Source organism: Seriola lalandi, unplaced genomic scaffold, assembly GCF_002814215.2.
Source record: "Seriola lalandi dorsalis isolate HSWRI2012SDOR001 ecotype SW California unplaced genomic scaffold, Sedor1 jcf7180002054408, whole genome shotgun sequence".
Classification (NCBI taxonomy): domain Eukaryota; kingdom Metazoa; phylum Chordata; class Actinopteri; order Carangiformes; family Carangidae; genus Seriola; species Seriola lalandi.
Window position 1 is genome coordinate 199,176 of NW_019524961.1, and position 14,540 is coordinate 213,715.

Below are 14,540 nucleotides of genomic sequence, written 5' to 3' on the forward strand. Positions count from 1 at the left end.
GAAACAGCTTCAACTTACACAAACAGCATATGTCTTTGCATCAGTTTTGTACCGCTGAAGGAAAATTTGCATCTAATTGTGTTTTTGTATTGACTTTGTACGGACTCATGGCAGCTCATAAAATTCAGTTTGCATTCTGTCTGAATATGCAGAAAGTGTGCGTCTCTGCCTTTTGAAACTTACCTCATAATTTGATCTCTTTTATTTTCTTGATGATGACAGCCAAAATCTATCCCTGCAATATGTTCACTTTTAGTGTTATCCTTTCAACACCCTGGCAACTAAAGCGTGATTAAAGATTTTATGGTTATATTTATGCAAATCATAGCACTTGGTTAAAGTCATTGAGAGATTGTGGTTTTGAAAAAATCTCAGAAGTCAATGATGACTTAGGATAGGATGGGCTGCATATGCTTTTCTAATATTAAACTTTCCCAAGTGTCTTAGTTGCCTTTAAGATCTAGGGCACAGGACACAAATATAGATCTTAGGTTTTAAAGTCCTGTGCTTTGTATGAACTAACAACCCACCCTGACCTTCCAGTATGACTTCTAGGCAGCATATAGACCTCACGCTCCCTGTAAAACACATTTTACAGGAGATTGGTGTGGCATGGTGTGCCGCTGTGTCAAGCTCAGGTCAAAGACAGTGTGTCTGTAATGTGTGTGACGCACAGGATGTGAAGGGCGGGGAATAAATAAAGGCAAAAGGACAAAAGGGGTGTTTCCTCAATTTTAGCAGTGTGGGATTTTCCCCTTATCCTTATTGAGCCACTAGATGAAGCACAGACACACTCACTCACTCACTCACTCACTCACTCACTCACTCACTCACTCACTCACTCACTCACACACACATACACAGTCATCTGACTTTACCTCAAGTTAACTGAGCTGACCCTGTCAGTGCGTGGGCCTGCGAGGGGATGTAGCAATGTGATTTAGGTTAAACACGCTTCACTGGCTTATAGGTGTTAGGGCTGCTGAACATGTGATGGACAGACACACACACACACACACACACACACACACACACACACACACACACACACACACACACTACGAACAAACACGCACATGGCTGGTGTCGTACTCCACCACCCTTTTCTCTGCACACACTCATTCAGGACCTCTACCAGCAACACAAACACACAGAGAGCATGTGTATTCTGAAGGACAAACATTTCATCTCTCCTGGTCTCCCCTACATTGCAGCTTCAGCACAACTGTCAGCCCCAGTGAGTGTGCGTGGACGTGTGTGTGTGTATATCTATATAGTCCAGTCTGAAGCGTTCCTCCACCTGTCTCCTCTGTGTGTCCTTCCCAGTATAGATGGTATGTAGCTTATGAAGAGACTTTAACCTTGTCTCCACATGTTGCTGATGAATATGTTACCATAGCACTGTATCCAATTTCAGGTTTCCCAGCATTCTGATGTATGGCGGGAATATACGTGTTCAGTGAAGCATTTGGCTTGAGATGCAATTTACGTGACAGCACCTATACATCCGGGGGCAGTATGATCGATATCTGGGGTATTTTTCTTTTCTTTTTTTTTTTTAACAGCGCCATACTTTAGAGTAAATACAAATGACAGGCAGTAATGGTTTACATAAAGCCAGATGTTATAGCCAACTCTGTTGCCAACCTCTAGGGGCCTTGTGAGGAGGGTGGGGTTTGTTCTTGTAATTGCCATGACCTCAGACGTAAACGCCTTACTTAAGATGTCATCATGCTGGAATGGAAAGAGTTTAATTCAGTTAATTAAAATATTTTGGCCATATCTGGGTAATCAAGTTATCAATTCTTAATGTATATTTGCTGTATTCATGTGTAAAATATGTATATGTATCTATATGTAAAATTATTGCATTTTGCTCTTGTTCTTCAGGTAATTTGTGAATCTCTATAATTCCAGGAATTAGGACAAATAGGTCACAGGATATTTCAACAAACGTTAGATCATGAAAATGTTATAGTGGTGCTGCAGTGACAACTTGTAGCTAGTTAGAAAGAAAAAGGTAAAGGTGTGATTTTGTCAGCTAAGAATTAAAGGTGTTATGTGGATTACTTTTTTTTTTTTTTTTTTTTTTTAAATCTGTGGATCTTCTTCTTACATCCAGGCTTCTTAAATGAGGTGCAAAGGCAGTTTATTATTTCGAAAAGTAATTTTTTATGCTGACATTGTATATTGTTGAGCTCGAAAGTTTGCTCTTGACCTTGAAAATATCAATTCAACAAAAAATTCTTATCAGGAGAGCAATTTAATTTTTATTTTCAGGAGCTCTCAGCATCATCTCGTGTTCTTCATTAGTGGATGGAACTGGTTAGATTGTCACGGAGATGATTTAACTGTCGTTATATGACCTAGTTATGGAACTGCAGCCCCATGACAACAGGTGGATGTATATGGGCATATGGATCGTAACTCCTGTCTCCGTTCCCTGACTCCTGGTCGATGAAGGGGTCAAAGTCATTCATTAGAAGGACATTCACATCCGACACCTGAGACCATTCTTGAACAGACACATGGAAACATTGCTATGTAGCTGAAAGCGCCTGAAAACGAAGTATAAAGAGTCTGGGATGAAAAATATATCACGATTGGCCCTTAATGAACATTAATAAGTGTGAGTTTCTATTGTTGACCATTTACTTGTATTCTTATGAAATCATTTGTCATGTGATGATGTGATCCCATTGCTTTATTTATGGCATCTGTGATGTGTTGGCAGCTTCATAAGCGAACCTGAAGAAGCTGGGTGCTATGTGCGTCGTTCACTGAAGAAAAAGAACTTAATAAAAAAAAAAAAAAAAAAATTCTTTCTCGAGATCGACTGTGAGATGAGATTTTCTCTACAACACTGATTTGTCCTGCACCCTTCAGTGGTGGAGGACAAAATGAACTGTTTTTGAAAGTCTTTTGGGACGGGGTGAGGGAGGATGGCATCTGAACCTTACCTCGCCTTCTCTGTGCCACGGCCTCCCGTTCTGAGGGTATTTGCTCTGGCTCTGGCGTTTCTTCTGCCCTCCGTCAGCAAATTTGCACAGCAAAGGCTCCGTGGGAGCTGCAGACAGGGGGGAAAGAGGACAAAATCATGTTAGGAGGACTGTATCGTGTGACCTTCCCCTCAGAGGGACAGAAGGCCTTTTGAACTGTGTTGCATTTCTCTTCTTCTACCATCTCACCTCTGTCTCTCCCTCCTCCATTCCTCCCTCCCTCCTCTCTGCCCTCCTATGGAGCTCTTAGACAAATTCCCAGACCAATGATGTTGGCAGGCCCTCCTACCCTGGCCCAGGCTGGCAGCCCATGAAAGAGCATTGCAGGGTATTGTTGAAATAATAATCACAGTAATCGCTCTTGTAAATACCTCTGAGATGGTAATGTAGGACTGCTCTGTCAGCCAAAGCTTGTTTCTAAAAGGCGTTCCTGTTCCTGACGCATAATCCCTCTGAGTTTTACTTTAACAGCCATCTTCTCCTTTATTTGAAATTTTATGCCTTTTTCCACTCCGCAACCATCGATGCAAGCGTCTCACTGAGCTGCGCTGTGTGAGCAGAGGCTGTAAGAGAACTAATACCGCTGTTCTCAGAGTGAACACTCGGGGCAGTCTAACCATTTCATACTATGAACAATAGTAACACAGGATTGTAATAAGTGCTCTCACTTCAGAGCCGGCAAGTGTCTAATATCAAGCAACAGGAAAACATGACATGAAATAGCTGTTATTAATCCAATTAAAAAAAAGAGAAAAAGCCCTCTGTACTGTGACCTCATCTACGCTGTCTCCATATCAACAGTCTTTTGTGTGCATAATTGCCAATAAAAGGTTGATGAAAGTGTTGCGATGACCTACGTCGCTATAAAGATAACTTCTCAAAGGGCACTTTCTCACACTTGAGCTGCAGGTGAGTGCCAAAAGAGACAAAACTGATTCAGGGAGAGGACTCTCCTGATGAGATACTGTGGGGGAGAGAGAGAAATCTGTAGAAAGACAAGCTCAGTGAAAGAAAAAAAAAAGCAGAGAAAAGGAAAAAAAAAGTTCTTATTGAGCTTTTCTCGTGAGAAGCGGGTGGCTCTTTTGGCCGGAGATCTCGGGGTCTTAGCAGTGTCTGTCCCCCTTTTCAGTCTGCGTCAGCGAGATCGGAATCTCTTTGGAGGCAGACTGCGGAGATGAGTGAGGGGATGAGAGACAGTTGGATAAACTAAAAGAAACACACGAGTACAGACGGAGAAAAGAACAAGAAACAAAAAAAAAAGGAGAAGAGAGTGAAAGAGATAGAGGCTGAGTGACTGACAGAGAAACAACGGGAAAACAGAGGTAGAGTGAGAATCTACACTCAGGATCAAACACTCATTCCCTGGGAGGGCTGTGCAGCTCTGCAACAGTACAGAACACACTGAGCCAGCGAGCTTGTCCAAACACTCAACTGCTGCTGCCCTGCACCTGGTGGCTTAGAAGGGACCCGACCGCTCTCCTGTCAACGCATTCGCATTACAGGCCTGGCAGCTCGTGACACGGCCGCTCTGTGACGACACAGGCCGATAATGGGGCTGTCGGCGGGAGGTGAGCAATGGGACCTTTTATCACGCCGTGCTAGAGATGACACCCACCGAGAGAATTGTTGATGCTTTAATCTACACTACCAGATGTTAAGAGACGCTTAGGCCTCGATAATAATGCAGCATCATAAGACAGAGAGAGAAAGAAATGCTGTCAGGATTGACAAGGCAGTGACAGCAAATAAAACAACCTGAAGTCAAGCGAACGTATGACGGGGGGGGGGGGGGGGGGGGGGTTCCAGTTGGAGGAAATGATTTGGGTGTTAATGAGCTAACGAGATGATTTATTTATTCATTTCCACTTTCTGACATGTCACCACTTCAAATGGCGTCACGTTCGGAGAGGATGATTTTGTTCTTACAGTAGGTGTCTGAGATGCAAATAAGCAGATGGCTGTGTGTTCCTGTATGCGGCTATAGTGCTGCAACGGGGACAGGCACGTTCAAAATTCTTTGTGTTAGTGTGGCTTTAGGGGCTACTATGGGACCAAACGGCTCAGAGTCAGCCCAGGAGAACATGGCCTGGGGAGGGAGAGTGAGAGAAATGCTGAAGAAGAAAAACAACAAAACCGCTTGCAAACCTCTCCTCTGGCACTCTGGGAGATAATTAGCTATCGGAGAAATTTGGAGAATCTGACACAGAGCACGCTGATGTTCCCCCCACTGACTACATCCCCAGTTCCCACAGCGAACCAGCCAATTTGTTTAAGACTTCAGCCCAAGATCAACAGCCTCACACCACCCCACCCACCCTGTGAACACACTCACCCCTCTATAGCCCTGACGCACACACCCTCCTTCTGCCCTTAAAGTCTCTCTGCTATAACCCTTGAAAACACACACAAAGACCCACATACACACACACAATGCAAACTGCTGCCAGCCTAAAAACCCTTCTTAGACCTTTCACCACCCACCGTCATCACTGGCACAGCCCAGAATAAACTAGGCCACTGGCTGTACATACTAGCTTGCTGATGCTGCATCTTTAGGCCACAGGCTCCAAGTACAACACATTTCTCACTGGCTCCAGTCAGAGTGTGTGTTGTAGGGGGGCCGCTTGCAAAGAAAATGATTCGGTTATGAACCAATTTGCTGGCCTTTAATGATCCTAAATTATGGGAAAAAGACATAAATTGTTTTTGGTCAGAGGTCAACAACTGCCGATAACAAGGTGCTCCGTGGAGACTCCTAATTGTTTTTTATGTGGGTTGCCGTAGGAACTGGTAAACACGTTAACGAGGGGTGACCACAGACATATGCATGTGTGTGCGCCTTGGAGTGCGCACACCAAGACCAACCGCACTCATGCGCACACACATACACGCAACGGGGCAAGAGGAGCAGCGCTAGACAGTTCAGTGAGAGTAAGACGTCTGTGCTGCGAGCCTCATTTGATCACAACCTCGGCTCAGTCTTACTCCACACTGTGCATTTGGCTGTGAAGAGATAGTCATGGCTTTCTGCTCATCAATAGACACATTACCACTCAGTAAAATGAACCAATAAGTGCATGCAGATGTACTTCTGTACAAGACAGTGTAATTACAATAGCCATTTAAATTGAAGCTTGTTGCAAGTTTCACTTATTAGCGCTCAGTGCATAAGTAATTATTGCTATTACTGATGTTTCCTATGGGCCGGCATCTGGGGGAAATCAGCCCTTTGTCTGCGGAATAACAGCCAGCGCTGAGAGAACACCAGATCTCACCATTCCTTTTCTCTTCTGGTATCTGTAGACAAAGAGAGCTTACGTGCTCCGGATGGTCTCGCAAGGCCAGATGAATAGCATCTTGATCCATGAATGCAAATAAGCACATGCATTATAATACATCAATGTCAGCACATCATACATTCATCCTCTGCTCAGAATTGGACTGTACATCTGTTTGGCCTGAATGGTGAAATCAATGCAAGAATAGCCCCGAACTGTATCAGGGCTGGGTAAAAGGTTTTGCTCAGCGAAACAGCCAGCTTTTCACCATCAAGACAGTTACAAAAGAGGCCTCTCACAAGGGCTTGGAGTCAAACTGGGCTGGCCTTGCTTTGCTCTGAGAGTATGCAAAGCCCTAGAGGGCGAACAGAGGGAACTGTTCAGCCACTTGTACCAAAATATGTCACTCTGAAAAAGCTTCAGTCAAAGGAAGCTTTCCACTTCTAAATGACAACTTTGGTTAAAGGTTCCTACGGGTTGTTAGGCTTGAAGTTCCATGAGCTAAGCATCTCTGAAAAGACATTTGCATGGCTCGCTGTGTGTTACTGCGAGGACATATTTGGAAAGAATAAGGTAAAGGAAAAAAAGAGGACAGTATTTTATTGGAATTCTGCTGTACTCTGCTGCTCGAGGGGATCTCTAATTGGATCAACAACTGTCTGATTCCCATCAGCCAGCTTGACCTGTCTGCCCAAACTGAGGAGGCTGTGTCTTATGGGAAAGGGAGTGAAAAAAGAGGGAGGGAGGGAGGGAGGGAGAGAGTGAGAGACGTGGAAAGACACGGACAGATACAGGAAAAGACAGGGAGCACAAGGGAAAGTGTTCTAGAAATAGATAAAGATGAAGCAAAAACAGGGAGTAGTTACAATAGAAAAATATATGACAGGTGGCAAAGGAGAAGGACCAAAACTACAGCTACAGCATATATGTAGCCATTTTTAAGAGTCAAACGGACAAGCTCAGAATGGCCGCCAACTAGGAAGGCAGGCGGCAGCAGCTTCCCTACAGGGAGGGCTTTGACGGATCCCAGTCGATAGCTCTCACAACTGCCACGCTGGCCTTGCATCCTTCAGCATGGAAATGAAGACAGTCTGCCAGCCGTTTTGCTGACAGGGACGGCACACGCGGCTCAATGACACGGCCCGATAAATGGAGCGGGCGCTGAGAGGGGAGCGCGGCAGAGAGTGAGACAAAGAGGCGAGGGAGAGGGAGATAGATGGAAAGACAGATACGGTGTCATAGAGAGACAAAAAGACACGAGGAGACAGTGACAGACAGAGGCAGAGGGGGACGAGAGTCACAGAGGGTGGAGGTGTCAGGCGTGGTCCAGTTTTCCCCCTTCTGATCCATACTGTATAGATGAATGAGAGAGATGAGTATAGGGAGAAGGATGTCAACAACGCTTTGCTTCTCACCCTGCATCCGCTGCATATGTTCTATGGCTATTGATCAGCCCCTTGCTCAGACTTTCCCATAGAGGGCTCCTGCAGCATGTCAGGCGGTTCAGGCCTGTGATGATATTATGGATTACGGGAAGGGAAGTGGAGGGAAGAGCCCTGGATGCGGGCGGTAGAAGCCTGATCGATGAGCTATTGCGCACTTAACAAGAGTAATGTTATGTAGGGAGTCTCTGACATGCTAATCCATCTCTCACTCTCTCCATCCGATTGCATCTCTCTCTGTCGTGGTTATCTCCTGTCTGCCTCTCTCTCTCTCCATTTCTTTCTTACTTGTTGTCTATCTATCTATCTATCCAACTATCTATCTATCTATCTATCTATCTATCTATCTATCTATCTTGCTGTCTGTCTCTTCATGCACCACCGAGCAGACACTGATCCCAGACCAGATTCAGACAAATAAACAAAGCTGATGGATGAGATGAGCTCCATGTGTGTGAGTCTACAGTATAATGCAGCAGACAACTATAATTGACTGAGACCATCTTATGGGAGTGGGAACACTTATAGAAGCGATGTGTGCATGTCTTCGCCTTTTGGAATATGCAGACATCAGATCAGTGTGAAATGATCCAACAGAAAAAAGATGAAGTATATTCAGCATAAACAAAGAGTTGTAATTATTTTAGCAGCTGAAAATGTGAGTGAATGTGATTGTGCCTTTGAGTCCTGGCTCTGAATTAATCTGCTCTTACAGTAAATGTGAGAGCAGCAAGTGCAGCGCCAAGCAGGCGGCCAGTTTCCAGCTGTTAGCCGTCTCCTGTGAGACAAGCTCTGAGGTACCAGTTAAAACGAAAACTTCGTTTTAGCTTAATCAGCTAATTCCACTCGCCATTCCCAATGCTAAGGTTGCCATGGTGAGTAAACAAATAACTAAAAACAAGAGGCTAGACAGAGGTGTATGAGTGAGTGAGTAGAAGTTAGAGTATGTGTGTTTGCCAACTCTAATGAACGGCTCACAATCCTGCATCCCTATATTAAAATAACATTTATACAAGCAGACAGTCCTCACCGCATTCATTCCAAACGCCATAGTCGAGTGTCGCTGGTTCTTGTAGTCGGTTGCAATTTTAAAGTGGCGGTGGCAGATGTTTCTAATGCTGAAGCCACACATGCTGCTGCGTGCTGCCAACATCTTTGTTGCTGCAGACGGTCTCAGTATCAGTGGCTGCTTTACACAGCTGGCCAGGGCGGCAATTACAGTACAAGTGTCCGCATTGTGGTTGGTGCAAAAATTGTAAGAGTAAAGTATGAGATTGAAAACACTATTTGTGGAGTGGCTTCGAAATAAGATCCAAGCTAAGAAAACACTGCAATGTGCAACGGGCAAGTCAGTACGTCACAGATGGAGCTAACAAAATACTGAGATGGACGGACTTGTTGTTTGGTCTCAAAGATGTAATAACACTCACAAAATGCCTCAACACTTCTTCACCGCTGAACTGAAGAAGCATCTTTGAGAAGACATACAGAATATAAACCTATTTTATGACATGGATAATTGGGAATCATCTTGGCTTTAACCCATTTTTTTTTTTTTCAGAGCTGGGCTGGTGATTCTGCGATCACATTTGATCCACACTGAATTTGTGTTTGAAGAAAGACAGGCTTTCTTCAGTCAGACAGAAACAGAAATAATGCATCAAGTAATAAACTATCAAAAGAATGACTGATTTTATGAGATAAAAAGCAATTACATCTTCATTGGTTCCCTTTTGGCCTTGTGGCGTAAAACCGGTTCTGGGCTGTGGAGCTCTCCTTTCATGGCAGACAGTTTTGGCGGCGGCAGAAGGGACTTAAGAGCAGCTGTTGCTGTACTTTGCCTGTGGGGGTTGACTTGTGCTGCCACTGTCTGTGTCACCGCCTGTGTGGGCAGACAGTGAAGTTAGCTCTCTCTCCCTGTTAGCAGAGTATTATAACACTGCCAACGCCTCCAGTGACCCGTGAAACCTCCCATCTATAGAGATGAATCATACAGATGGGTGCTTTGTAATTCAACAGAACTGCCCATCCACCAAACCTGCAGCAGCGAATACCTCTTGGTATATGTGACACTGTGTCAGTGTTTTAGCCTTTTGTGAAGGCTTCATTATTTACATCAGCCATTTGAATGTGAATGCATATTTTAGCCTTTTACTCTTTACAAAGCTTCCACATACTGTTACAGCAAAATTACTTAGGTTTATTACTCAAAGCGAGGTTTTGCTGAGCATGCATGGTGTTTGCTCAGCACAGCACTGCTTGACATTCATAGAGTTACACAAATTCACACTCAAGGCGCATTACAAACAGTCCTCCGCTGTTGGCCGGCATGAAACTCGAATGGTAGGTGTCTTGCTAAGTGGTGCCTTGCCTCTCGCTGAATTTCACAGACGGTCCGAGAATTCAAACGTATGATTTTCTTGTTATAAGTAGGGTTAGCCAACCTTTAGGCTCCCATTGCCTGAAAATTGACAATGACATTTGAAGAGGAGTGGAAAATATGCTTCAAACTGGAAATGCAAGAAAGCCACATCAGTTAGAGCAGCACGGCGAAGCATACAAAAGGCTGTGTGTCTGTTAACTAGGTTTCCACCGTAGGGGCTTCCAGTAACAACAGTATAGACAGAAAAGAAAATGAAATTACAGCACAATAAATGAATTATCAATAAAGACCCCTCAATACTGTATCTGAGGGGGATCAATACGCCACAGCCAGGCTGCAATGTTGGCCGAGGGCTGAGGGCAGGCCTATAGCTGAGGGACCAGCCGGATCAATAATGTCACTGGGGGTGATTGACGATCAATGCTGCCAGTGACGTTGATTTATGATCAATGAAAGCAGGGCAACCGACTAATAAGGGGGGAAGGGGGGGGGGGGGGGGGGGGGGGGGTGTGCGAGGAGGGAGCGGGGTTCCATAGCGTCCCCTTTACTGTAACTGATTGGGGATCGATGAAGAGTGGCACCGTGGCTGATTAGGGATCAGGTGACTCTGTGGCAGAAGAAGGCAGCTATGTGTGAGAGGATTTGGTTGGCTGCGTGGAGACCAGCCTGTCTGAGCCAAGCAGAGCTGCAGAGACTGTAATTAAAGCTGTGGTGAAAGGAGCTTTCCACCGGTTGATAGAAGCTGCAGGTGCAGCTCTGTTTGCTCTTTCACTTTCAAAAGAGAAGCCACGCACGCACGCACGCACGCACGCACGCACGCACGCACGCACGCACGCACGCACGCACGCACGCACACACACACACACACACACACACACACACACACACACAGTACACTCATAGGACGTATATACACAATCAAAGACAGCACAGGAAGTTCTGCAATATTTTTCTGTCTTTTTCCTTCTTAAAAATCGTATCTTTTGCTCAGTGACATCTTTCTTCTCTTTTACTTCGTTTTTTTATCGTCTTCAGCTATTTTAAAGACAGCATCTTTGCTTATTGGTTTCTCGCTACTCAGCCAAATGATTTAAGTGTCATTGTTAGACATAATATGTCAACAGATTACTTTATCTTCATTTCAGTAATATAATTACTTTTACTGAACCAATAGATGCTGTGTGTTTGCTACTTCAGGAGGGAAGCAGGAGTAGCTTGTTCTTGATAAACTGAAAATGAATCTCACACCTGTATAAGACAGACAAGTGTAAACCCCCTGCACATATGTAACGGTGCATTTATTCAGAGCTTTGTTTTAGTTAGACAACCTTTCGTCAGGCATCTCTTGTGACTGACCAAAATGTCAGCTGATCCTCTCTGCTTTACTTAATCTCTATAGTCTTCTGGTAATCTTAAAAACACTGATGACATGAGACGGTACAGATATGCCTATGAACTTGCTGGGTGATTTAAGATTAGCAGTGTAGCCAGCTGCATGAGACTTAAAAGCCAGAGTTACGTCCAAATTTAGATGGCTAACCCCTTCATCTGCGCTTTGTCAGACAGACCCCTTCTGAGCTTCAAACAGTGCATCAGACATTCCCACGGCTCATAATTCATTCCTTTCTTGGGTATTCTCTTTGTTCTCGAGCAGCGTTGACGCTAATTTTCCTCTGTCTTTCCAAAAAAGTTGCTGACAACAAAGTGGCATCTTCTTTGAGGTCATTGAATATATCAACTGTTTTCCAAGGGAACTGCAAGATCTGCTAATACCTGCTTAATTAAGCAGATTTTACAATATCATTCAAGTAAACTGACATTTATGAAATTGTTTTTGATTTTTAATGCAAAGGTCAGGCTAATAATTAAATGAATAATTAATGATCAAAAATGCTATGAAGTGCACCTTATTATTTGAACAGCATGTATAAGTCTATTTTTTCTGGCGTGTAATATCAATATTAAACTTTGTTTAAACTCACCATGAGGCAGGAATGCCATAAAAATAATCATTTGAAAGGTGATTAGAGGTTTCAATCCCTGAAACAAAACAACTCCTGGCCAAAATCTGACCCCACTTCCTTCATGTGTCAGTGCTACCATTTCCTTCTCAACCTTCCCACTGTTTCAAAGAAAAAAAAAGGAAAACAAAACAAAGAATGAAGGTAGTTTGACAGCACATTCTTATCTAGAGAAAAATACACACTTAGCAAACTCTTCCGCATTATTTAAACTAGCTTCAGTAGCTGTGCCCCTTCGTCCCCTTGAGAGAGCGATATCAGAGCGATAACCGGAGAGAAAGGTTGACCTGTGGGGAACAACTTTGAGTGAGTCCTTGCCTAAACATCTCAGACGTGATGAAAGGCTTTGTTTTTCTCAGTCTGCGTTAATGGGCCTCAATCGATGTGCGAGAGCCATGTTTTTTCTCCACATGTCCTGACCCTTGGGGAAACATAGGGAGGTAATGTGGGAGGGGAGAGATATTGACACACAACATCGATATCACTAGGGTTCACAAGCAGCGGCGTGGTGAAGGTAACTCCTTCTTACTTCAAGTTGAGGCCGGCTTTTTCGGGACTCATCAATGCGGCATCAAGGACAGAAGAAGCACAGTGTGAGTGGGCCTGAGCGTCGGTGTGGACCGTAAATTAGCAGGTAGAAACAACACAAATACTATTGTTAAGCTGATGATATTCATCAGCTCTTACCATTCTCCTCCAAAACAACCCACCTGTCCTAGATACACACAAACAGGCGCACACACACACACCGACACATTCACTTAAACAATGTGAGGAATGTGAGGCAGCGCAGCAATGCTACAGAGGAGAGCACATCGCAACGCCGGCTCTCATCTGTCACCTACGGCAACCAGCCCGCCAGCCGCCATGATTCGCAGCTTAATTGGGGGAGCTGATGAGGTCTGATGAGGCCGGTACTTATTGAATTCCCCAGCCTGTTATTTAGATAATGCTGGGGAGGAGTGGCCTCCCTCATCTTTCCCATTCTCATCCATTCACTGTCCCAGCAGGGGGCTGCTGGCTAATCCACTCTTGTTTGTAATGGCTGTGCGAACTGAGGGGATTTGGACACGCTCTCCCCTCCCTAGCACACATCTAACACACTCCACTGTTGATTTTACCCCATAATGGGCCTATTTGATGAGTTAACCAGATCCCGACACCCAACTCAACCCCCTTTCTCTGTCTTTCCATCTCTTTTTTTTTTCTTTTTTTTGGGGGAGAGGGGTATTGTTGAATAATTAGACCTTGAAGCAGTGTTCTTTCCCTTTTCTCAGCTTTTCCAAAAGCAATTACCAAACTTGAAATTTGTGGCTGCACAGTGTTCACTGGTTTATAGTTTGTGTGTGTGTGTGTGTGTGTGAGTGTGTGTGTGTGTGCATGAATGAAAAAGAGAGAAAGAGGGTGTGAAAGAAAGTGTGATGGAGAGAAAGAAAACAGTGGAGAGAAGCGGAAGTTGCCGAACAGATGGCTAAATGGCAGGACGACAAACTTTTAATTTTGTGCCTCAGACTGGCGAAGGAGATGGAGACCGTGAAGTCGCAGAGGGGTGCCAAGAGTCCTGCTCAGTATGAGATGGCACATCAAAACGCATTGGAACTGATGAAAACTCTTGTGATTAATGCCTTTGCTGCACAGACGTATAAATGCTCTGAATTTCAAACGTAAAGTTTGTATGGAAAAATTCAGCATCTGGGTGGTCACACACTCATGTGTACCAGCTGCAGCGTGGAGAGGCTCGCACAAAGCAAATGTACCGAGATGAGGAGTTAATTTATGAGTAAATATCTGACAATTATCCTCATGAGCAGATATAAAAAAGTCACATAATTATAAAAACTGACTTCAACTACATGAAGTATAGAGGTATTGTCCCTCTAATGTATGCATCACACTGCATAGTGCGTGAGATCCTGCTATCCCACTTCTTTGTCTGGCAGAATGTGCATTACAATGAAACACAATAAGCTGTCAAAATCTCTGAAACACTCTCTGTTATTAAAAACGCTTGCAGTATTTCTCCTCTTCGGGAGTGCGAAGGGAAGCTAATTCTTCTTCTTCTTCTTCATTAACATATCCAACAAAACCAGCTGTAACCCTGTGGCTAAAAATGGTGTCTTGTCCTGGATGAAATAAACCTTACTGACTTCCCACTGAAATTACCCTTCCATGAAACATCCAGTGCTATCGAGAAAAACAAAAGGGCAAATTTATAGATCAGGGGGGCGATGCTGATGAGGGGGGGTCCGTTAAGGCAGCAACATTTAAAAGCTTACATGGAGAGGGTACAACCTGGAGTTCAGCAGGGGCACAGCGAATCAATATCAGCCCGACTTAGAAATCTGCTGTATAATCCTTGATCTCCAAGGCCATTTGCTTTGCAGCCTGAAATTGGATACACCCTGACTGCACCCCCC

General features: G+C 44.3%; 1 protein-coding gene across 6 annotated transcripts in view; it reads right to left on the minus strand.

The window, feature by feature from the left end:
• The window catches only part of rbms3 (RNA binding motif, single stranded interacting protein), a 273,401-nt gene that overhangs the window by 42,019 nt on the left and 216,842 nt on the right, over window positions 1-14,540 (minus strand). For all 6 annotated transcript variants that reach the window (XM_087175003.1, XM_023409817.2, XM_087175004.1 and 3 more), the window contains one exon: window positions 2,961-3,067. In XM_087175003.1, coding sequence (XP_087031129.1) covers window positions 2,961-3,067 — 107 coding nt within the window. The remainder of the gene's footprint in view (window positions 1-2,960; window positions 3,068-14,540) is intronic.